This window comes from Erinaceus europaeus, chromosome 13, assembly GCF_950295315.1.
Source record: "Erinaceus europaeus chromosome 13, mEriEur2.1, whole genome shotgun sequence".
NCBI classification, from domain to species: domain Eukaryota; kingdom Metazoa; phylum Chordata; class Mammalia; order Eulipotyphla; family Erinaceidae; genus Erinaceus; species Erinaceus europaeus.
This window is the reverse complement of record NC_080174.1, coordinates 50,331,578-50,355,587: the sequence shown is the minus strand read 5'-3', so window position 1 is coordinate 50,355,587 and position 24,010 is coordinate 50,331,578. Positions and strand designations below refer to the sequence as shown.

General features: G+C 43.1%; 1 protein-coding gene across 5 annotated transcripts in view; it reads left to right on the top strand.

The window, feature by feature from the left end:
- CSMD2 (CUB and Sushi multiple domains 2) overlaps positions 1 to 24,010 on the top strand; it is an 814,611-nt gene that overhangs the window by 473,235 nt on the left and 317,366 nt on the right. For 4 of the 5 annotated variants that reach the window (XM_060205822.1, XM_060205821.1, XM_060205820.1 and 1 more), the window contains exon 13: positions 1,323 to 1,505. The exons of the other annotated variant lie outside the window; for it this stretch is intronic. In XM_060205822.1, the coding sequence (XP_060061805.1) occupies positions 1,323 to 1,505 (183 nt within the window). The remainder of the gene's footprint in view (positions 1 to 1,322; positions 1,506 to 24,010) is intronic. 5 annotated transcript variants of the gene reach the window in all.

The following is a 24,010-nucleotide window of genomic DNA, read 5'->3' as shown; positions in this document are numbered from 1 at the left end:
TCAGTCCCTGTTCCCTCTTTCTCAAAGGACATCTTCCTCCCTGGAAACAAAGCTCTTCCCCCATACCCAGCCCACCCCACCCCACCCACACACACACTCCTTCTCCACCCTCTACCTCCTCCCCGCTTCATCTCTCACAGCACCAAGCACAGGGCTGATGGGAATGGGGTTGATTTCTGGATGCTCCAGGGACCTGGCCAGAACCCCTTTCCTGGAGCATGTGGGTCCTGATGGAGGCAGCCAGCTCGCCAGACCCCTGCATGTGCCCAGGTCCTCAGAGCTGTCTGCCGGAACCCACTGCACGTCTGACTCACCGATGTTGAATCAAATGAACTTTAAAAGCATACTTAATGAGTCATTTGTTTCATTTTACCTGCTGCCCTCTCAAATTGAATTAAAAAGCTCTCTTTGTGAAAGTGCTTCCATATCAGAAGGCAGCGAATATTGATTCTCACTTAAGCTCTAGTTTGGGGAAAGGCAGACAGCCAAGCGTCAGCTGCCTCCTCGTCTCATGATTCCTGCTCAGGAACAGACTGCTCTTAAGATCTTGCAAGTGACATTAGTAATCCAACTGCAGAGCCAAGTGTAGTAAGGAAGCCTCCCAGCTCTGGGACTTTTGTTATTTGTGGAGCAGGTATGCTTGTAGATCCAGAATGGTGAAATAGTTTACTTGCTTTTCCATGTATGCCAACCCAGGTTGAAGCTGCACTGAAGAAAGTGCTGTAATCTCTTCCAGTACCTCTCTCTCTCCCCCTTTATTATTTCTATATAAACAATAAATAAAAACAAGACATAGGTCCACCTTTCTGGATGAAAATATCCAAGCACCTAAAACACATATATACATACAGAGCCCCAAATACTTGCTAAGTGGAAGAAGGCCCAGTCTTCCTGAGTGGCCATGTTTTAAGAGCACTGCAGGCTTTCTTGCTAAACCAGGTCCTGCTTGTGTCATTTTAAAAATATATTTTAGTTATTTTGGATAGAGACAGTGAGAAATTGAGAGAGAAGGAGGAGATGGAGAGGTAGAGGGAGGGAGAGAAAGAGAGAGTGAGAAACACCTGCAACATGTTTCATCACTTAGTAAGCTTCCCCCCTGTAGATGGGGACTTGGGGCTTGAACCCTTACCTTTATACACTCTTAATATGTGTGCTTAACCAGGTGCACCACCACCACCACCCACCACCACCATCACTGCCTGTGTCATTTTGAGCACTGACTCATGGCCGGAGTGTAGCAGAGCATGTCATATGACCCTCCAGCTCCAAGCGAGACATGAAGTCACCTTCTTGTCTGTTTTTTTTGTCTCACTGTCTTTCAGAGATCGAGCAGGGCAGCTGCGGTGACCCTGGCATCCCAGCCTACGGCCGGAGGGAAGGCTCCCGCTTTCGTCATGGTGACACTCTCAAGTTTGACTGCCAGCCTGCCTTTGAGGTGGTGGGGCAGAAGGCAATCACGTGCCAAAAGAATAACCAGTGGTCAGCTAAGAAGCCAGTCTGTGTGTGTAAGTGAGTGGGGAGGAGGCTGGTTTGGGGTCTCCACCCAGAGGCAAGGGACCCTCCTCCTACCTAACCCAGGGATCCCATCCTTGGGAAATTGACAGGTTGTAACAGCTTCATTCTGGTTGGTTTCTTCTGTTCCTCCCAATGTTGCTGGCTCGATCCTTGTTTCTGGTGTAACATAGATAATAGTACTGATTGCTCTTCAAATTTGGGGACCTCTTCTATGCTCTTTTACTCTCCCTGGTGGGGTTCATCAGACTCAGTTTTGGTCATTCTCATCTTATCCTTGTTGTCCTCCATTGACACCATAATTACAAGCCAGGGTGGGAGGGACTAGCAAGTCTGTAAGACTGTAGACTCTGTACCAGCCTCTGGGTACTCTGGGAACATGGCCTTGCCAGGATATAAGACACTTCCTCAGATTGCTTGGATTGGGTTTAGGGAGGAATGAGGATTAAATTGTCTTTGAATTGCTGATCTTTTAGCATTCTCTGCTCTATGGAGTTAACTAGGAAGCCTTTTCTCCCTCTTGGATGGTTATGAGCTATACTTTCTGGAAGAAACTATCCTTGAAGTTCTGTGTCCTGATGGAGTTGGCAAGTGTGAGTGGGTTGTGTGAAATAGTGAAATAGGCTTGGTCTCTAGAGATATCAAAGGTTCTGGCTTCCCTAGGGAGTCACTTCTTCTCCCAACTCTTGCCAATCCACTTCCTCCATGCCTCTCAGTCTGCTTCTCTTGGGAAGGGCAGAAAGCTGATCCTCCCTTTCTCTTGTGAACTTCTCAGGGCCCCAGAGCCCTGCAGGGCCCCAGAGCACTGCTCCCTAGAGAATGTGGCTCTCAGGATGGGGGGGGGGGGGCAGTAACCTTAGGGAGACTAAGGGAATAGACTGAGGGCTTGGCGTCTGAGCTGGTCTTTTGGGTCACCTCACCAGGATTATCCTTTTCAAACAAAAAGTCACAGTGTTTGACTTGACAAAGCATTTTTGATGACTCATGAGCTTATGTCAAAATTGATGCAGAGGTTTAAAGATCAAATCACTCCTAGGTACACATTGAACAAATCACTCTTACTGAAGAAAGTTAAATGGCATGAAGTCTGCCTCATCTCTGAGGCTGAAGTGGTTAGAATATAGTGTCCAACAGCACTAGCCTGGCAGCATACGGGGGCCAAGAGGACGAGAGGGGCAGGGAAGGTTAGCAGGGAGTAGCTCACAGCAAGTCTGAAGAGAGATCAAGTCCAGGTAGGAAAGTGGGGTGGTGGTGCTATGTCAGATGGACTGGACACAGGATCTCAGAAGGCAAAAGTATAGACTGCAGTTATAGGTACCATTAGAGCTTAACCTCTGTTATCCCTCAAGAACTAACAAGGCAGGGAAAACTGGGAGAACATCACCTATAGGGCAAGAAGCTGATAGGAATGGATTGAGTAGCAGAGCCAGCCAGCTACTTTGGACCAGGAAAACTGACCCTGCCCTACATGCTGAAAGGTGTAGGTAGCAGAATACTATGGGGGGGGGGAATCACTCAAGGCCCCCAAGTATTTACTTGTACCTGGATCTGAGGAGTGGTTTTACAAAAACCTTTCTAAAATCTTCTACTTGGGACAGAGAGAGGACCTTGAAGTGCTTCTCAGCAGGCCCTTGGTTTCCAAAAGCAAAGCTGGCAGCCTCCAGGGACTGGGTACTGCTCACAGACGCCGAGAATAAGAAGGCAGTGCTGACCCCTCGCTAGTGTGGAGTGACATTCTCCATTTTAAAATAAGAAAGAGTAGCCTAGAGTGTTTTGATGAGAACAGTGGAGTAGGTACGTGGAGGACCAGCATTGCATTTCATCCTCAGGATGATTCTGGGATCTTAGGAAGACTACGGCCCTAGGCATTCCCATCACTCAGGTTTATTCTGGCTATTTGGGTGCAACAGAACACAGCTTGAGTCTCAGGGATGCTGGCTTCAGTGGAGGAGGCCAGAGAGAGCCAGCTGGCCCCATGCCTTTGTACCACACAGCAAGGTTTTAGTTCATGAAAGTGAAGGACCTGTCACCTCTCTACTAAATACCCAGTCCTCAAGTTGATGTACCCATAGGTCCTACACATTGTCCTCAGGGAGTTAATAGTCTAGTCTGTGATGGAACGATGTAAGAAAGTTCTGGGGGTTGATCCGAGAGGTGGCACAATGGATGAAGTGTTGGACTCTCAAGCATGAGGTCCTGAGTTCAATCCCCGCAGCACATGTACCAGAGTGATATCTGGTTCTTTCTCTCTCCTCCTATCCCTCTCATTAATAAATAAGTAAAATATATTTTTTTATTTAAGAAAGGATTAATTAACAAAACCATTGGGTAGGAGGGGTACAACTCCACACAATTCCAACTACCCAATCTCCATAACCCACCCCCTCCCCTGATAGCTTTCCCATTCTCTATCTCTCTGGGAGCATGGACCCAGGGTCATTGAGGGTTGCAGAAGGTAGAAGGTCTGGCTTCTGTAATTGCTTCCCCGCTGAACATGGGCGTTGACTGGTCGGTCCATACTCCCAGTCTGCCTCTCTCTTTCCCTAGTAGGGTGTGTCTCTGGGGAAGCTGAGCTCCAGGACACATTGGTGGGGTCTTCAATCCAGGGAAGCCTGGCCAGCATCCTGGTGGCATCTGGAACCTGGTGATTGAAAAGAGAGTTAACATACGAAGCCAAACAAATTGTTGAGCAATCATGGATCCCAAGCTTGGAATAGTGGAGAGGAAGTGTTAGGGAGGTACTCACTGCAAACTCTAGTGTACTTCTGCTTTCAGGTATATATTTTGCAGTAGTTTATGGATACGTGTACACATAAGCTCTCTCTCACAGAAACTGGTGTATATCTAGGTTATGGGACTTTGTTAGAAAGTGAACCACCTGAGATGAAATTAGAGTGTACTATGAAAGGAAAGGTCTCACCCGAGTAATGAAACTGAAGGGTTGTCATTCCACACGTGAAGTCTCTAAAATATTTTTAAAGGAAGTCCTGGGGAGTGGGGGAATTTGGTTATGCATAATGGTTATGCAAGGAATCTCTCGTGCCTGAAAGCTCTCAGGTTTGATCCTCCTCCCCCCAACCAACACCCCATGCACACACCAACACCACCATAAGCCAGAATTGAGCAGTACTTTGGGGGGGGGGGGAGAAGGAGAAGGAGGAGGAGGAGAAGAAGAAAAGAAGAAGAAAAAGAAGGAGGAGGAGGTCCCTAGGAAGGATCATCAGTGGTGCACCCAGTTATGCATACACATTCCCATAAGGAAGGACCCAGGTTCAAGCCCCGGCTCCCCACCTGCAGAGAAGATACTTCACAAGTGGTGAAGTAGATCTGCAGGTATCTATCATTCTCTCTCCCTCTGTATCTCTCCTTCCCTCTCAATTTCTCTTTATCCTATCCAATAAAATAGAAAAGGTTAAAAAAAAAAAAAAGGACCTCTGGAAACAGTTGATTAGTAGTACTGGCACCAAGCCCCAGCAATAATCCTGGTGGCAGAGAAGGAAAGCAAGAAAGAAAGAAAGGAAGAAAGAAAGAAAGGAAGGAAGGAAGGAAGGGAGGGAGAGACAGAGTGTGAGAGAGAGAGAGAGAGAGAGAGAGAGAAAAGAAAGGGAGAGAAGAAAGAAGGGAGGGAGGAAGAAAAGAAAGGAAAGAGGGAAGGAAGGAAGGAGAGAAAGAAGGAAAGAGAGAAAGAAAAAAAGACAGACTTAACATACTTAAATATCTTTGGGTTCAGTATCTGGAGAGTTTGACATATTTCCAGGCTCAAATTTAACACTGGCTAGGAAATCTCTCTGGATTGTGGTTGACTAAACTATCTAATATGGCTAAATTCTATTATGGCTTCAAAAATTCTCAATCTCTGATCATATTTACAGAAAAAGATCAATCTTTGCATTTTACACAATGTATTATCAAGCACTACTTCCTAAAATGAATTTACAGAGCAAGTCATGCTTTGAGGGACAATGTTAAACTTTGATGCCCCACCCCTGAATACTGATCAGACACATCCTAGCATGTGATCACTGCAAATGGGACAGTATCTGTGTCTGTCAAGTGTATAGTTAGCCTTTGTGCTTTGTATAGTGGAAAGATACATTTAAAAGAGCCTCTGGCAAAACACTGTGTATGCGTCCTAAATAGTCACAATAAATATTAATACAATACTTAACAATGCTGTTCTTTCCTTTTTAGAGGTTAGAAGAGGCTTAAAATATTTTGATTTCTTTGTACAGTTGTTCAAAAAAGTGAAAAGCGGTGCACTGGTCATCTCTTGAAACATTTTCTTCAAAACCACGCCTTACTAGGGAACTACCTTCCAAAACCATACAAATACATGCTTTCATTCATGTTCTAAAACATTTTCTGTAGCAAGCAGAGACTTCAGAATCATTATGTTGGCTTTTGAGCTGCCCTCACAGTAGTAAATGTCCAAAAGACAATCTCTTTCTTCTAGTTTATGAAAAAAGGAGAATGTCTCTCATAGTGGAAAGGGTTATGAAAGAAAAGATGGAGCCACTTTCTTTTCTCTCAGTCTCTCTTCCTCCTTGGTTAACTCACATCTCCAGGAATCTCTGCTCATAGTCAACTGTACATAGAACCACTTTCCATACACTCAACAACATTTGCCACATGTCTACCTTATGCCAAGCACCAGCATTGAATTCAGAGTTATTCAGTCTCTGCCTAAGAAATTTGCTTAGCAAATGAGAAAAGCTCCAATTAGGTTGCATGTATTCCTCATCTTCCCATAGCTCTGCTGTTTTATATCTTTCCTTAAATTAAAAAAAAAAAGAAAGAAAAGAAAGTTTTTCCCATTTATCCATGTCTAGTTATTCCTCCACTATAAGAGATACAGTTGGAAGGAAGATACAAATAACTTATATGGTGGTTTGCACAATACTTGATTCTTTGTTGACAAGCTAACAGAACGCTTCACACTTCATAAGAATCCAGGAAACCAATTATCAGTCCATTAGCAGCCACTTTCAATAGAAGTTTCAAAACAGTCCTCACCAGAGATATACCAAGAGAAATGCAAGCGTTCCTTCGCCATCTTGTAAACCGCCATGAGAAGGTGTGAATTCTAATTGCTCAGTTCCAAATGTATGTGGAATATGTGTGAAATGTGAAGGCAGGGCCTACTGGAATGTATACAGTGTACATTCAAAACCAGTAGCCAGATCTTAAGAGATCAAGTGAAGAAGAAGTAGATTTATTGGCACTCAATGAAAAAGTCACAGAGGACACAGGATTTAGCTGGGCCTTGATGAGTTGAGAGTTAAAGGAAAGTGCTCCACACAGATGCTATAAGAAATGGTCGGGGGGGGGGGGTGTGTGGGTGGCTATGGGGCCATAGCGCAGAGGGTTGAGTGCACGTGGTGAAAAGCACAAGGACCAGCGTAAGGATCTCAGTTTGAGTCCCCAGCTCCCCACTTGCAGGGGAGTCACTTCACAGGCAGTGAAGCGGGTCTACAGGTGTCTATCTCTCCCCCTCTTTGTCTTCCCCTCCTCTCTTGATTTCTCTCTGTCATATCCAACAACAAACAACATCATCAACAACAATAATAACCACAACAAGGCTACAACAACAAGGGCAACAAAATAGGGGAAAAAATGGCCTCTAGCAGCAGTGGATTCATGGTGCAGGCACTGAGCCCCAGCAATAACCCTGGCGGCAAAAAAAAAAAAAAGGTCCTGGGTAGATGACCCCACCAGTGTGTCCTGGAGCCCCGCTTCCCCAGAACCTTGTCCCACTAGGGAAAGAGAGAGACAGGCTGGGAGTATGGATTGACCTGTCAATGCCTATGTTCAGCAGGGAAGCAATTACAGAAGCCAGACCCTTCACCTTCTGCACCCCATAAAGAATTTTGGTCTGTACTCCCAGAGGGATAAAGAACAGAGATGCTTCCAATGGAGGAAATGGGCCACAGAACTCTGGTGGTGGGAACTGTATGGAATTATATCCCTGTTAAAACTATCTATCTTACAACTTGTTAATCATTATTAAATATCTAATAAAAAGTGAAAGAAAGAAAGAAAGAAAGAAAGAAAGAAAGAAAGAAAGAAAGAAAGAAAGAAAGAAAGAAATGGTCCCCTCCTAGTACCCTTTAGTTCCTTCCCCACTGGGTTTCTTTCACTTACCAGCCCCCCGCCCCCCCACAAACACACACACAGGTACCTCTAGACAGAGTAGTGGGTTCAGTCATAAGGTTACCAAGATTCTCAGCTGCAGTTCTAGTGTTAATTTAGATCAGATAATTATTTTTGTGTCACAGACAAAGGTACACACAATACATACACCACCCAAAGTTGTTACCACTCAAAATGTCTACAGACATTTTTAAGTAACCCTAGGGGGAAATCACACACAATCGAGGACCATTTGTCTATAATAATGTAGTCTGTGAAATTCTAAATATAAAGATCCCAGTGCATTTACATTTCTTTCTTCTTTTTCTTTTTAGTAGAGAGCCACTTATCTCTGGCAGTCAGTAGTTCCAAGGATCAAACCTGGCACTTCTTGCAAGCAAGTTCTGTGCATTACCACCATGCTATCTCTCCAGCTCTGCATTTTAAATAAAATTAAAATTTAAAAGAAAAAGTTAGCTCAGACTAGTATAACTCAGGTGAGAACCAAAGGTTATCTTATATCTGAGTTATACATCTCTCAGATAACCTTTTCAAATAGAGAAAGATAGACATGAAAAGAGAGGAACATACCATAGCACCAAAGGTTCCCACAGTATTAGGGATGTAGCTCAAACTTGATCATGTGCGTAACAAAGCAGATACACTATCCAGGTGAGCTGTCTTGCTCGCCCACCAGCTGTATGTATTAAATGATTAAAAGTCAATAGAAATGTGACAGTAAGAAGACAGTATATATGGAAGGATGCTAATATTTATTAAACATTTTACACTATTGGGAAGATATGAATCATCCCTACAACTTTATTGGCTTTTGTATTTGCTGATTTACACAAGCAAAAAAGCTCAGTGACAAGTTAACTAAGTCACAGATATTAGAACCATCAAGTGATAGGCCAGAATTTGAATTGTTAATTGGCAGAACATGTTCCTACTTGACAGGTCAGCCTCGTACCCCAAATTCTGCATGTTCTCCAGTACATCAGAATCCTACTGCAGGGAAGACAAGGAAGGTTTAGGGCAAAAATGCAAGGTCAGAAAAAACTACTGGTCCACTTATTTCCATGATATAACAGCAATTGACAAGAGTTAAACAAATCCAAGAAGTCCAGATATATAACTTGCTGAAACTACACTAGTATTGTCTACCAATTTATAATATGTGGGTGTCAAAAGCCACTTCTAATCTATATGTTTTCTTCTTCCTTTTATACATCCATTCATCTAGCTGCCTTTGACTTATTGATCACATACTATGTACAAAGAGGATATGATTGTTCTTGGTCAAATTCTTAACTGGGCCTCTGGAGGTGATCCTGCTGAGATCTGCAGTGATGGTCTCTTAGTTTCATGCCTCTGATAATAGGCTATAACTCTTTCAAGAAAGATCTATACCGTAAGGGTCAATACTCAACTGAGGTTTTGATATATTTATATATTGCTTTAAAGGTTTAAATAAATTCAAATTTCCACCTCCTTATACCAGAAATAATTTCAAATTTAGCCTTTTTTTGGTCTTGCCATGTACATAAATATTTTATGTGATCTACTTTTATTGAAGTAATATTGGCTTAAAAGACTGTAAGTTTTAGGTGTTCAGTTCACCCCTCTTCAAATTGTTTCCATAGCATGGCTATCACCAAGGCATCAGACTTCCTCTTCTGCATCTGAGTCCATGGTGTCTTCCTTAGTTCTGCATCTAATTCTTGGGGAGGGGGGGTATGTTTTGCTTTTTAATTTGTCTGTTTCTTTGCTTTGTTCCATTATGTCCCACATATGAGTGATATCATCCAGTATTTGACCTCATTCTAGCTTATTTCACTTTGTATGACCTCCCCCCTCCCAGCTTCATCCATATTATAGCAAAAGGCAAGATGATATACATACCTATACTGATTAGTATTCCGTGTGTGTGTGTGTGTGTGTGTGTGTGTGTGTGTGTGTGTGTGTGTGTCACACTAGCCACACATCTTCTTTACCTGCTCATCTGTCCTTGGGCACTTGAGTTGTTTCCATATCTTGGCTATTGTAAACCCCAATGTGATCATATGGTCTTAATCAAAACAAATATACTGTCTCCTATACTGTTTTCTTTCCAAACAGTGTTATCATCACTGTGTTTCAGTGCCTGCCCAACTCCACTCTAGGTTTTTGTTATTGTTTGGTTTGTTTTTTATTCTTTCTCCTTGATAAATGGAGAGGAAGGGAAAGAGCGAGAGAGACAGAGAGAGAGACAGAGAGAGAACATGCAAAGGCAAAAAGAAGAGAGACACCACAGCACCACTCCACCAATCATGACACTTTCCCTCCATCTGTCCCCCTGCAAATGCTCCCATGTGGTGGCCAGGAGCTCAAACCAGGGTCCTTGCAAGTAGTAATATGTGCTCTACTAGGTGAGCCACCTGCCTCACCCACTATCCTGTACTTTCAAATTCACAGATTATTGCACATCTTACCGTGTACCTCTATGTCTTTCATAGTTGTCCTCCTTAACATCTATAGAATATCCTGTGCAGTGAGTGGATCATGACTCATTCAACCAATTCTGTTCAATTATCTTATGTAAGGTTGTAAAAAGAAAATATCCTCATGCATATAGCTTTCTTTTCTTTCTCTTGAATTATTGCTCTGGATAAATTTCTAGCAGTGAGATTTGCAGGTCAGAGTATGAACATTTTTACAACTCTTGACAAGTACTCCTTTGCTGCTTCCAAAAAATGTCCCAGTCTGTAATGCCAAGAACAAAAATTGTAAGGTTAAGAATAATATAAAAAAAAGACTATGCATAAACTATGCTAGCCTTCCCACCCAGAAATATGGTATCAGTTTCCTTTATGTTCGTCTGTATTCACTTTTCTGTATGATTTTCTGCATGTGGGTCACATATACAGTCTGTAACCTTTATCAGTCTCGCCAAGGCTCAAGTATTTGTGTGGCCTTTTTAAAATTGTTAATTTAATAGGGATAAGTTGAATGTGTTCCTATAGCACATCCTTGTCGACTTCTGCAAAGTGCTAAATGTTATGATAAATGCTGCAAGCCCAAAGATGAGTTGTACACAGTCCTTGACCTCAAAGAGCTCACTCTAACGTGGAGATAGACATGATTATGTAAATTAAAGTGGGCTCTTGTGCTTCAGAATTTTGTTCTTCATCTGTGAGGCACTGGTGATACAGGTGCATTTATAGTCAGCTCCAGGAAGATTCATTGTTTGATTTCACACATATCCACTGAGAATCTGTGATGTGGCAGACGCCACCATGGGTGCTGAACAGGCCCTCTTCACATAAAGCGTAGACTTATCATCATCATCTCTGTTGTGATAGATGGGCCTGAAAGGTGGGAGGGCAAATGTAGAACCCTGTTGGAAAAGGAAACACTGATCTCTGAGAAATGCGAAAGGGCGTGAATCTATGCAAAAGGACACACATACACATGCGTGTGCATGCACTGCCAGACCTGGGAACCTAGTTTTCAGGGTTTTTTTTTTTTTTGCCTCCAGGGTTATTGCTGGGCTCAGTGTCTGCACCATGCATGAATCCACTATTCCTGGAGGCTATTTTTTCCCTTTTGTTGCATCATTGTTGTGGTTGTTATTATTGTTGTTGTTGATGATGTCGTTGTTGTTGGATAGGACAGAGAGAAATGGAGAGAAGAGGGAAAGACAGACACCTGCAGACCTGCTTCACCGCTTGTGAAGTGACTCCTCTGCAGGTGGGGAGCCGGGGGCTTGAACCAGGATTCTTATGCTGGTCCTTGCACTTTGTGCCATGTGCACTTAACCCACTGTGCTACCGACTGACCCTTGGTTTTCAGTGTTTCTAAAGGGGCTGGTTGCTGCCAGGTGCCTTTGAGTGAAAGAAGGGAGGCGAGGTCCACTGGGATTAGAGTTTAGAGAGAAACTCCTGGGTATCCATAGGCTATGGCCCTGTTGGAGCAAGAGGAATAAAAATGTGGGAATTGTGTGGAGTTGTACCCCTCTTATCCTATGGTTTTGTCAGTGTTTGCTTTTTGTAAATAAATAAATAAATAAATAAATAAATAAATAAAAATAGCATCAGGATGTCCATCATAGGACACTGCAGAGGCTCCAGTCCTGCTCTTTCTCAGCCCGCTTGCATCCAGTTCTGCCTCACAGTGCCATCAAGCTTTTGTTATTTGCAATTCCTGGGTGGCAGTTGTAGTGGTTTATACTTATAAATATTGTAATGGTATTTTCCTTTCCAACTGAAAGGCACTCTTTCTGTATTGTAGCTAGAAGCTCTTTGTGGTATTTGAGATATATATTTCCCCAAACTTTTCTTTTGCACTGTTCAGTTATATTATATATTTATATAGATGAGTCTCAACATTTGCGATTTCTTATCATTCTGCCACAGATCTGAGAAGCAATTTGTTCTATTTTTGGTTATTTGTCAGTAACTTGATTTTCTAATATAATTTGCTAATCCATCTGGAATTTATTTGGATGAATTATAATATTGTCCAAACTATTATACAGTTTTCCAACACAATTTATTAAGCAATTCATTTCCATTTTGATTTCAGAGAAATGAATTGTTTTATCACATACTAAACCCTTCGGTGTAGTTAAGTCTATTTCTTGAGTCACCACTTTGTGCTGCTGCTCTATTTCTATCTTAGCTACAGTACTTAATAATTTTAATTGTTGTTTTATAATATGTTCTAATATCTGGCAGAGCTGGAAACTGCTCCTTCCTGCCTTAATTATTTTCTCTTTCAGAATGTTCATTGTTATTCTCATCTGTTTGTTGTTCAAGATTAATTTTAGAATCATTTTGTTAGACTGAAAAAAAATCCTATTGGGATTTTGTATGTGCACTCCTATTAAAGTATAAATTAACTTGAGGAAAACAGGCATTTTCTATAAAATACCATCTTCCTATCCAGAAACACGGCATGCCACTCTTTTTTGTTCATCTACTTTTATTTTTCTAAATATAACGGCTTTGTGGTTTTCTTCATGTAGGTCACATACATGGCTTGCTACTTTTATTTTTAAATAGGCAGATACTTTTTTTTCACTCTCCAATCACCTTAGCCTCAGTACTCTGTGCGAGGGTGAGGCACGTCCTCATTTTCCCTCCTCTTCATTGGCTGAACCCTGGCATTCCCTGTAAAGATACAACCCCACATTTACCAGGACAAGAGGAATTTCAAATATCTTTTTCTTTGGCCCAGAAAATGTGATCACAATAGCTAGGGCTTTGGAAGTTGCCCTTTTTTATGTGTTGGGAGTCAGAATTGGGATCTGCTGAGGTTTGAAAGCATCAGCCTCAGTGTGGGGGACATTATTCCTAGAAATTATTTGTCACCAGGGCCAGGGGCTGTAAGGGCTGTGTAAGCTTCCTGTTTGATATAACATTCTCCTCATCTTTCTGTACCCCTTTAAAGTTCACACTAATCCATAGGTGGCCTCAAAAGAGAAGCAGGGAATCTGAGAATTACCTTTGTTCAAATTTGTAGTTTGAGCTAATTCCTAGAAATTGAAAACCAGCACGTGGTATTCAAGGCCCAGTTCTCAAGAACATAGGCACTGAAGTCTTTTGATCTTTCTTTACTAGTGATGGGAGGGACCTACCATTTCCTTGAACAAAAACCTCTGCTATCTAGAATCAGAGCAGTAACCCAGTCCCTATACCGGAGTTGCATGGTGATGCCAAGGTAGTAGATAGGCAAGGCTTAGAAACTGTGCTCCTGCTGGTATGGTTGGCTCCTCACAATCTCACCTCTAGCTAACTCTGTAGAGCAACACTTCAACTTCACTCACTGGTTTAAGGAGATGGGATCTCTCCATTAACAGTAACGCTTGCCTTGTTTTGGCTTGGCGTGGCTTGCCTTGACTTGGCTGGCTTGTCTCAGGACCTGTCTGTAAGAGCTGGACTGGAGGATGTTGGTGGTAGCATACTCAGTTAAGAACACACACTACCATGAGCAACGACCCAGGTTCAAGCCCCTTAATCCCCACCTGCAGGGGGGAAGCTGGTCTGTATGGTTCTCTCTCTTTTCCTATCTATCTCCTCTTTCCCTCTTAATTTCTCTCTGTTCTATCAATTAAAAAATAGAAAGGAAAAAAATGGCCACCAGTTATAGTGGATTTGTAGTGCTGACATCGAGCCCCAGCGATAACCCTGGTGACAATTTTTTTTTTAATGAGCTGGAGGAAGAAAGGTCTTGAGTGAACAAGTACTGGATTCAGTTTGGTAAAGTCTGGATGGATGTAGGGATGGCTGTGACAGGAGGTTTCCAGCATATCTAAAATTGTAGAGTCCCATTTTTTCCCCATCAGGCCAGTGTGGGTTACAAACATCACTCCTTTTATTTTAAAACAGACGATGTATGAGGGTAGGAGGTGTTTTTGGTGATCCTGCCCAGTTTAACATGGACCCAAAGCCGATTAGAATCACAGAAAATGTTTGAAAAAATACAGAATCCAAACCTTGTCCCCAGAAATTGTGACTCAGCAGGCCAAAAATGAGGCTCAGGAGTCAGAGTTCTAAATCCTTCTTAGGTGATCTTTATGCTAAGCTGTATTTAGGAACCACTAAGAGGGAACGTCTACTGAGTACTAATTATGCCTGCAAAGGAATTTGGCATAATTTCTGGAGGACTTTGTATCCTAACAAGATGGCAGCCCCTTGAGATATGGGACTGTGTGATGCAGAGATACTGATGTATTTTGGTCATAGGGCATTACTGGGAGACTAGCCAGACTGAGGCTGCCACAGCTCAGTCGTCACAATGGTGATAACCTTCTGGGGTTGAAGGAAAGTTGGCTTTGAGTTACTGTCCTGGTGATAAATGGGATGTAAGGTCTAGTACTCAGACATCACAATTTGTTGCAGCTGTCTGTCTTTCCTTTCATTTGAAAATGCAGTAAAATGTGATAGGGAGGGAATGCTTCACACCTGGCATTGTGCTTGCCCCTAGGAGAGTAAGGAGTGTGAGTCCAACATGGCACTTGCCCTCCAAGAGCTCACAGTCTAATGAGTACGATAAATACAAACTTTTATTATAAAGCAAAGCAGTCTTTGAATTATTGCAACAATAGATGTGACCACAGAGTGCTACCAGAATGTAGAGGAAGAAAAATTTATACCTACTGGAAGACTCTCAGAAGAGCATAATATAGACGGTCATAAGAGGAAAAATTTCGGCCTGTTCCAAATGTCAGAATCCTTCTAGAGCAAAAGTGTGACAACAGCTTATTAATACAGTGCAGTGGCCATACCCTTATAGCTAAAAGTTCTGGTCTAAGATATATCCTGTTGTCACAGGCTAGAAAAACTGAGTGAACTTTGTGGGCCTAGTGTATATTGTGACCACTGCTTGTGGGGGGAATGACAATTCCCAATCTCACTTCATCTCTTACATCTGAGATCAAAGCTAACTGATTCTTTTCTCCCTATGAAAATTTCTTCTTTCTTTTCTTTTTTTCTTTTTCCAACTAATTCACTTTATTGAAGGGCTGTTGATTTGTAAGACTGTTATTTTCACAGGGGTTCAGTTTCGTCTCTCCCAAGATAAGTGTCAGACCACCTCACTCGCCCACCAAATTGTCATCTCCCTCCACCAAAGGACACTTGGTGAAGAAGCTTGGTGAAAATCACCTTAGAAAAGATGATGTGGAGGGCTGGGCGGTAGCACAGTGGGTTAAGCGCACATGGCGTGAAGCGTGAGGACAGGCACAAGGATCCCAGTTCAAACTCCCAGCTCCCCATGTGCAGTGTCCGCAAGTTTGGGTCCCCAAGCCCCAGTTCATTTCCTTCCCACGTCCCCCCTTTTGAGTCCTTAGATTTGCTGAAATAAACTCTGGTTTATCAGCATATCACCCTATGTTATTCCTTTGTTTCTTAGGTCATCCCTATGATTGAGATCATCTATTTTTCTTCTCCTTCTGGAATTTTTTCACTTAGCTTGATTCTCTCCATTTCTTTCCATGCTGTAGCCTGCTTTGCTTACTCTGTATAATTTTCAAGGCTGTATGTGTATGCCAAGTATATTCCTGTGGCCTCACCCCAAACTTTGCCCACTCCAGCTTGTTCTTCCATATCTGAGATACCACTTTACCAACTAAGTTCTGTTTCACAGCTCCAGACTCAGGAGCTGGGGCTGACAGCTCCACCAGAGCCTCTTCTGAATTCTGTGAGCCTCTGGGCAAAGTTACCATCTCATAATGGTCATAAGCACATGCCCACTAGTCCAGGTTGTGGGTTTCTGAGGGCTATGCAGTTCCTGAGGAAAGCACTGCTTATCTTCTCTATGTCCTGGATTTGTGGGAGAGTCCTGGATTACTCTGTTGCCTGTATAGCTCTCTCCTTCAGCTACTTTGTACAAAGGTGATCCTGTGGGGGTTCAGGGTAGATGGGCTTAGAACAAGGATGCCTCTCTGGGCCCCCTGATTATACTCTACTAACCCTGAAAGCCAGGTGACGGATCTCCATCCTGTGTTCTCTCAGACTAATTATAAACACCCCTGGGTCCTTGTGGATTCCCCTGGAGGAAAAGTCAGTTTTACTTATGGTCACAGTGAGCAGCCACTAGATTTTTTCCAGTCTTCACTGGATTGCAGTGACAGGGTTGAGGATAGCCAGGGCTATAGATGGTTCTAGACTTACTGAGTGAAGAAGCTTGGTGAAAATCACCTTAGAAAAGATGATGTGGAGGGCTGGGCGGTAGCACAGCGGGTTAAGCGCACATGGCGTGAAGCGCGAGGACAGGCACAAGGATCCCAGTTCAAACTCCCAGCTCCCCATCTGTAGGGGGTTGCTTCACAAGAAGTGAAGCAGGTCCGCAAGTGTCTGTCTTTCTCTCACCCTCTGCCTTCCCCTCCTCCATTTCTCTCTGTCCTATTTAACAACAACAATAACACCAACGAAGTGGGAAAAAATCGCCTCTAGGAGCAGTGGATTCCTAGTGCAGGCACCATGCCCCAGCAATAACCCTGGAAGCAAGAGAAGAGAGGGAGGGGAGGGGAGGGGAGGGGAGAGGAAGGGAGGGGAGGGGAGGGGAGAGGAGAGGAGAGGAGAGGAGAGGAGAGGAGAGGAGAGGAGAGGAGAGGAGAGGAGAGGAGAGGAGAGGAGAGATGATGTGGTTGTCTGATAGACTTCAGTGGTTTGAGTTAAGAGGACAGGCTTTGAGGACCCAGGATCTGAGCCTGTAGTCCCAGGACAGCCTTTTGAACTATTAGAAATGCAGTCTACATTCCTGGTCTCCTCTTCTTCCTCCTCCTCCTTTTTCAATAATTTTGTTAAGGAAGAAATAGCTTACAGAACAGCTGTCAACACATTGGTACAGTCTCTTATCTCCCTATGATAGGTGTCTGCATAGCACTCCCACCGTCAACCCATGTCCATCTTCATCATTATACATGGGAAGCCTGATGCTCTCTCCTCATCTTTCCCATAGACCAGAGTCCTTTGCTTTGTTTCAGTGTACCACAACCCTTCCAAGCTTCACCCTGTGTTTCCCTTCTCTTCCCTTGCTTCTTAAGTACTACCTATAAGTGAGAGCTATCAGAATGATGAAGTCTTCTCTTCTATATCTTGGATGGATCTTGAAGGAATAATGTCAAGTAAGATAGCCAGAGGTAGTCTACATTCTTCCTTGAATTCCCCTGAGCTAATGAGGCCTGGGCTGATGGGCTGTATCATAACTTCAAATTGCTCTCTCTAGCTTACACCTGTAATTGAGGCTAAAACTAATCCCTTCAGGTAACCAAGACCTCCCAACCTCCTGGGGGTTGGGTGTTGGCATTTATGGGCCTCACTTCAGTAAGAAGCACTTCTGAAGGGGGTTGGGTGGCAGTGCAGTTGGTTAAGTGCATGTGGTGCAAAGTGCAAGGACCAGCGTAAGGATCTCAGTTCGAGCCCCCGGCTCCCCACCTGCAAGGGAGTCGCTTCACAGGCAGTGAAGCAGGTCTGCAGATGTCTGTCTTCCTCTCCCCCTCTCTGTCTTCCCCTCCTCTCTCCATTTCTCTCTGTCCTATCCAACAACGATGACATCAATAACTACAATAATAAAACAAGGGCAAAAAAGGGAAAATAAATATTTTTTAAAAAGAAGCACTTATGAGTAGCTTTTTCTTGGTTTTCAAAGAAGACTTGGTCATCCAAGTGCAAAGTGCCCCACAAGGCAGAGCTGATCCAAACCCTAAATTAAACCTGGTCTGCCAAACTACACAGCCCAGGGCTCTCCTCTTGCAGTCTCTTTTCTTTTTCTCTTTTTCTTTTCTTTTCTTTTCTTTTCTTTTTTTTACCTCCAGGGTTATCACTGGGACTCAGTGCCTACACTACAAATCCTGGAAGCTATTTTTTTTTCCTTTTGTTGCCCTTGTCGTTTATCATTGTTATTATTGTTGTTGTTGTTGGATAGGACAGAGAGAATTCAAAAGAGGAGGGGAAGACAGAGGGAGAGAGAAAGAAGTGATTCGCCTGCAGGTGGGAACCCGGGGACTTGTACTGGAATCCTTGTGCCTATCCTTCCACTTCGCGCCATGTGTGCTTTACCTGCTGTGTCACTGCCCAGCCCCTGCAGTCTCTTTTCTAAAGTTGGTTTGCCTACGAAAAATGTCATGCCGATTCATGATCTGCAAATTAGGGGTTTTGTCCAAAGCTTTGGGACTTAATTACCTGATTATTCATTGAGAAGAGAAACTGAGAACCAAAGAACAAACCTTTTGGTCTGGAGTCTTGCTTGGTTGAGCAGTGCCTATAACTAGGGGGAGGGTGGGCAGCCTTCTCTTGCTGACTCATTGGCCCTGTTGAGATGCAGAAATACACAGAGCAGAGTGTGTATGGTGAAAAGGCCATCCACCACAGAAATGAGTAATGCCTCTTATTTCAAATTCTAAACAAATTGGATTTACACCTCCCATGTGTCCAGGCATGATGCTGCTTTCAGTGTCTTCAGAATCTCCAGCAGAGTGAATTTTCACAACAAATATGTGACTTAGAAGTCATTAGCTCGGGAGTCAGGCGGTAGTGCAGTGGGTTAAGTGTAGGTGGCGCAAAGTGCAAGGACTAGCCTAAGGATTCCGGTTCGAGCCCCCAGCTCCCTACCTGCAGGGGAGTCGCTTCACAAGCGGTGAAGGCTGTTCTCAGGTGTCTGTCTTTCTCTCCTTCTCTCTGTCTTCCCCTCCCCTTCCATTTCTCACTGTCCTATCCAACAAGAACATCAATAACGACAACAATAATAACTACAACAATAAAACAAGGGCAACGAAAGAGAATAAATATTTTTAAAAAGATTAAAAAAAAAGAACTCATTAGCTCAATTTTTATTTATATAGAAGCAAACTGAGTGGCTATAGTAACACCTTCCCCCTCCACCACACCCCCCAAAAGGTATATAACTAGTAAGCAAAAAAAAAAAAAAAAAAAGACAAACCCCAAATTTTGAGAAGTCACATTTGCTCCAGTGTTGGGGTGATGACCTGGTCTGGCTTCATGCCTTTTGCAAAGAATTTATGGTCTGTTTTCAAGGGTAAAAAAAATGAAGGATAGGGGGCCAGGCAGGGGCACATCCAGTTAAACACACATATTACCATGCATAGGGAACCAGGTTCAAGCCCCAAGTCCCCACCTGCAGGGGGAATGCTCACAAGTGGTGAAGCAGATCTGCATGTGTCTGTCTTTCTCTCTTTCTCTCTATCCCCCCATCTCCTCTTACATTCTCTCTGTCATGTCAAAAAAAAAAAGAAAGAAAGAAAAAGAAAGAAAGAAAGAAGAAAGAAAGAAAGAAAGAAAGAAAGAAAGAAAGAAAGAAAGAAAGAAAGAAAAGAAAAATGGCTCTCAGAAGTAGTGGTGGATTCATCATGCTGGCACCAAGCCCCAGCAATAAGCCTGGTAGCAATTACATTTTTTTGTTAATGGAGGATGTGGAGCCTCTCAATGAAGAGAGTCTAAGGACCAGGGTAAACCCTGGGCATGGTTTAGGTAGGCATTATTTCAGAGGTGTGGTAAGAATCAGTCACAGCTAGAGGGTGATTCCAGGTAATGGGTAATTCCCAGAGGGTAGACAGGACATGGCATTGTGCTAATAAATGTTCAGTTTATACCAAATACCAAGACAGTCTCTAAGGGGGTACAGGGGACAGGATCTAATGAGAATAGAAAATAACATAGATGCTGTCAGATCCCTACCAGTGAAGGTAGCTTTAGGATTCCATTTCTAAAGGGGGTTGGACTGTAAATCAAGGCAGATGATATAGGTATTTGTGAAAGGACTATGAGTGAGTTGACCATACATCCATATTTGTTTAAGGTTTATTTTATTTATTATAAAGGTGGGGTGAACCCAGAACCTCAGACACACAAGTCTGATGCTCTGCCAGTTGAGCTATTTTCCCAGCTGCCATATATTCCTGTTTGCCTGGAACAGTTTACCTCTTTGTTCTCAGCTAATTATTAGAATTGCCAACTGTCATTCTCAAAAGTGTCCCAATTTGAACAATAATTATGTGGCCACACTAACCATGAGCCAACAGGCATTATAGCAAGAAAGGAACATCACTTTTAGAAACTGATAGTTAGTACTGAGCAAAAGTTCTAAGAGGAGAGAGGGATTTATTTGAGGTCTAGGCCCATCATGTCTGTTTGGGAATCTCAGGACTCCCCAAATAGGGCCCCAGCTAACATCTACTATTTCTTACTTACATTCAATGAGGGCTGTTGGTCGGCTGCAGCTATGCAGGCCCTCTCATTGTGGAGCCCAGGCTGAAGAGGCAGTCTGTTTCCTAGGGCATTCTGTTTCTGTGGCAGAAAGAGAAACTTAAGGAGTTAGAGTGAAACCACCACATAAAGCCACTGCTTAGACAGGCTTATGTTGTGCCCACTCACATTCTAGAAGTAGACTTAGTAAGAAGCAAAACCTAGCATTCAGTGGTTAAGTGAGAGCAGTCTGCCTAAAAAGATACATGACAAAGCCAGGTCATTATTAGTAGTGTAAGGAAGGGACAAAGAATGCTAGCTAGTCACTAAGCTCTGCTTATGTTTTCAATTGACTGTGGACTTCCTAAAGGCATAACTGTATATGTCTTGCTCAATGTTGTACCATCAATGCCAATCAAACTCACAGCAAGTTCTTAGAAAGTACTGATTCCTGCCGGGTGGTGGTACACCCGGTTAAGTGCACATATTACTAAAAAAAGTACTGATTCCCTTTTTTATTTTTTCATTGTGATTCCGGGGACTCATTCATATGTAATGTAACCACTGAGTGGCCTCCCTGGGATAATTTTTTCATTCATTATTCAGAGAGGAGGGGAAGGAGAGAGAGTAAAGCAGAAATGAGGGGGGAGGGAGATACCACAGCACTGCACCACCATCGATGGAGCTCCCATGTGGTGCAGGGGCTTCGACCTAAGTGCTTATGCTTGGCATGCCGCATGTCCTATCTGATGAGCTACCCCTGACCTCGCTGTTTTTATTATGAATTACATTAGTTTTTGTATTACAGACAACAGCTGGGTAACTATAGCAGGCTCTGGTTGGAAAGATGCCTGGCTATTCACAGCCTGTTAGTGCAAGATTTTACTCTCTAGTCCTCAGACTGGTAGAACTATAGCCCAGAGTAACTTCAACATTGTCTTTACCCACTCAGGCTGCTATAGCAAAGTACCATGGACTGGGTAGCTTTAAACCACAGAGATGTATTTCTCACAGTTCCGAAAGCTAGTGGTCTAAGATTAGGGTATCATCGCTGTTGAGAAAGGGTCCTCATCCAGGTCACAGACTTCACATATCTTCACAAAGGAAGAAGGAGACTAGCGATCTCTGTGAAACCTCTTTTATGAGGTACTAATCCCATAACTGAGAGCTCGATTCTCAAGATTTTAGCACCTTCCAAATGTTCTGCCAACTAATACCAGCACCTCTGAGAATTAGGATTTCAGCTTATGAAGGTGGGGGCAAGGTAGGGTCACTCACATACAGGAGTGAGATGAACCTGATGTACAGACCTTACTGCTATAGCTAGGACAGATAAAGAAAAGGGGAGGGACCCACACAATTCAAGAGAAATGATACTTAACAGCCTCCCATTCAGACATTATAGGAGGAGAGATGGGAAAAAAAAAAAACTAGAAAAACATGGGGTTAGCCTTGCATGTTTTTAGGACTGTAAATCCTCTAATGTTTATGGTATGCTTGAGGGGTGGAGAGATAAAGCGTCAGTAAAAGGACTAGCAAGGGGCCAGGTGGTGGTGCCTATGGCTGAACATATATGTTTACAGTGTGCAAGGGCCTGGGCTCAATCCCCAGTCCCTTCCTGCATGTGGAAAGCTTTATGAGCGACTAAGCAGTGTGGCAGGCCTCTCTCTTTCTCATTCTTTCTCTCTCTCCCTTCATGTCTCTATCTTCCCCTGCCCTCTCAACTTCTCTCTGTCTCTATCCAATAGATAAATAAGTAACTTTTTAAAGGACTAGCAAGGGCCTGAGAGTCATTAGTGCACTTTTGAACAACTTATCCTGTGCCACCTGTGTGAAATGAGGTTTTTTAAGACTTCTGGGTACAGATATAACACTATGAGGATTTATGACTTGCAGAATTCACTCTGGAATAAATATGGAGGAGGTGTTTGAAAGGAGTAAAGCAGAGACAAAGTAGACTGTTTCAATAGCAAGAAATCTCAACTTGTTAGGGGCATGATGAGGATATGAATCATGTCAAAAGATACCAGAGAGCTAGAAGCAACAGAATCCACTGCTTTGCCTTGCATGCCACCCAGATTCCAGCACAGCCCCCGCCACATTGAAGGAAGGTCTGTTGCTGTGTTTTCTTTCCTCTCTCCTCCTCCCAAGCCCCACTATCTGTCTTATTATTTCTACCAAAAAAAAAAAAAAAAAAAAAAAGTCAGTCCTGAGTACTAAAACCCTGGTATTGGCAAGTAAATTAGTTAAAAAAAAGAGAAAGAGATAGTCAACAAAATTAGTTGGTTTTGTTGGATATTGGAATAAGGAGAAGGAGTTGATATATTTTGCTTAAGCAGCCTGGTGTGCTGTGCCCTCTTTCCTGGAGATAAGGAATGAAGAGGTTTAGGAAAGTAGCTGGTGTCCAATTTTGGACATACATTCTAGACTTTGAAGGCAATGACATAAAGGCAGGATGATGGCGGGGGACTGGGCTAGGGCTCACCCAGTAGAGCATACACATTACAGAACAGTTGGGAACTGATAAACGTGCCCGAAAAGTGTCTATAACTGGGCGATGGTAGGGATGAATAATTCATGAAAGTCAGGGAGTATTCCAGATCTGGAATCTGAGAGAATCAGATTTGGAGGGAAAAGACAAGGGTTTCAATTTGGGAGCATATGTGACGTCACTTGTAATAAAATCTAGACTCCTGCTCATGATCTCAAAGACCTCCATCACCCTGAGAAACTTACCTTCTAAGTCCCATGGTTCACCTTGCTTTTGCCACTGGGCCTCCCTCTGTCCTTCACATACCTTGAGCTCCTTCCTACCTCATGACCTTCACATCTGTGATCCCTTGATCTGGAATGATCTTCCCTTTGGACCATTGACTCCTTCTCATGGCACATTTCATTTCCTCACACCATCTCTGTCCCCCTTATTGAAAGATTGAAAGCTGGTCACCCCCAAATTACTCTTTCTTTCTTCACCGTATTTTATGTCCTTTGTCACTTACTAGAGTGTAAAGTTCTTGAGACTGAGCTTCTCCTGCCTGTCTTGCTGGTTGCCATATTTAAAGCTGTGACTTGGTACACCACAGATGTTTCCTCAGTACTCAGGCTAGGTGGATGCATTTCAAAGACCATTGGTTGTACAAATCAATAGCAGAATGAGGTCTGCCCTGGAGGTAAGCATTTAGGAGGGTATGAGGAATGGGTGCTGTAGGGAGAATGTGCCATGTGAGAAGATAGTCTCAAAATAGACATTCTAAAATAAAAACAAAAGTCAGATACAAGAAGAAAGCTTTCAACTGACTGTGAGTGGTGAGCTAGAGGTGGATAACCTGGAGTAAATGAGGTAGAAGACTGAATGACAAAGTATCTCACATGTTGAATAACCTGCTGACCCAACTCAGGAGAGCAAGCCCCCAAATCTTGCCTGCCTGAGAGGTGGGGCATTGGACAAGAAAAGAGACAAGAAAACTTGAGCACCGGGCTGCAGAATAACTTACCTGGCTAGTATGTCTGCTTTGTCATGCGCATTGCCTGGGGTCCACTCCAACCCCCTCACACTGGAGGAAGCTTTGTGTTGTAGGTTTTCACTCTCTCCTTCTGTCTCTTTCTATCTGAAAAATTGGCTCAAAGCAGTGAAGCCTTGGTGGTGATGATAAGTTAGGTAAATAAATAAATAAGTGCTT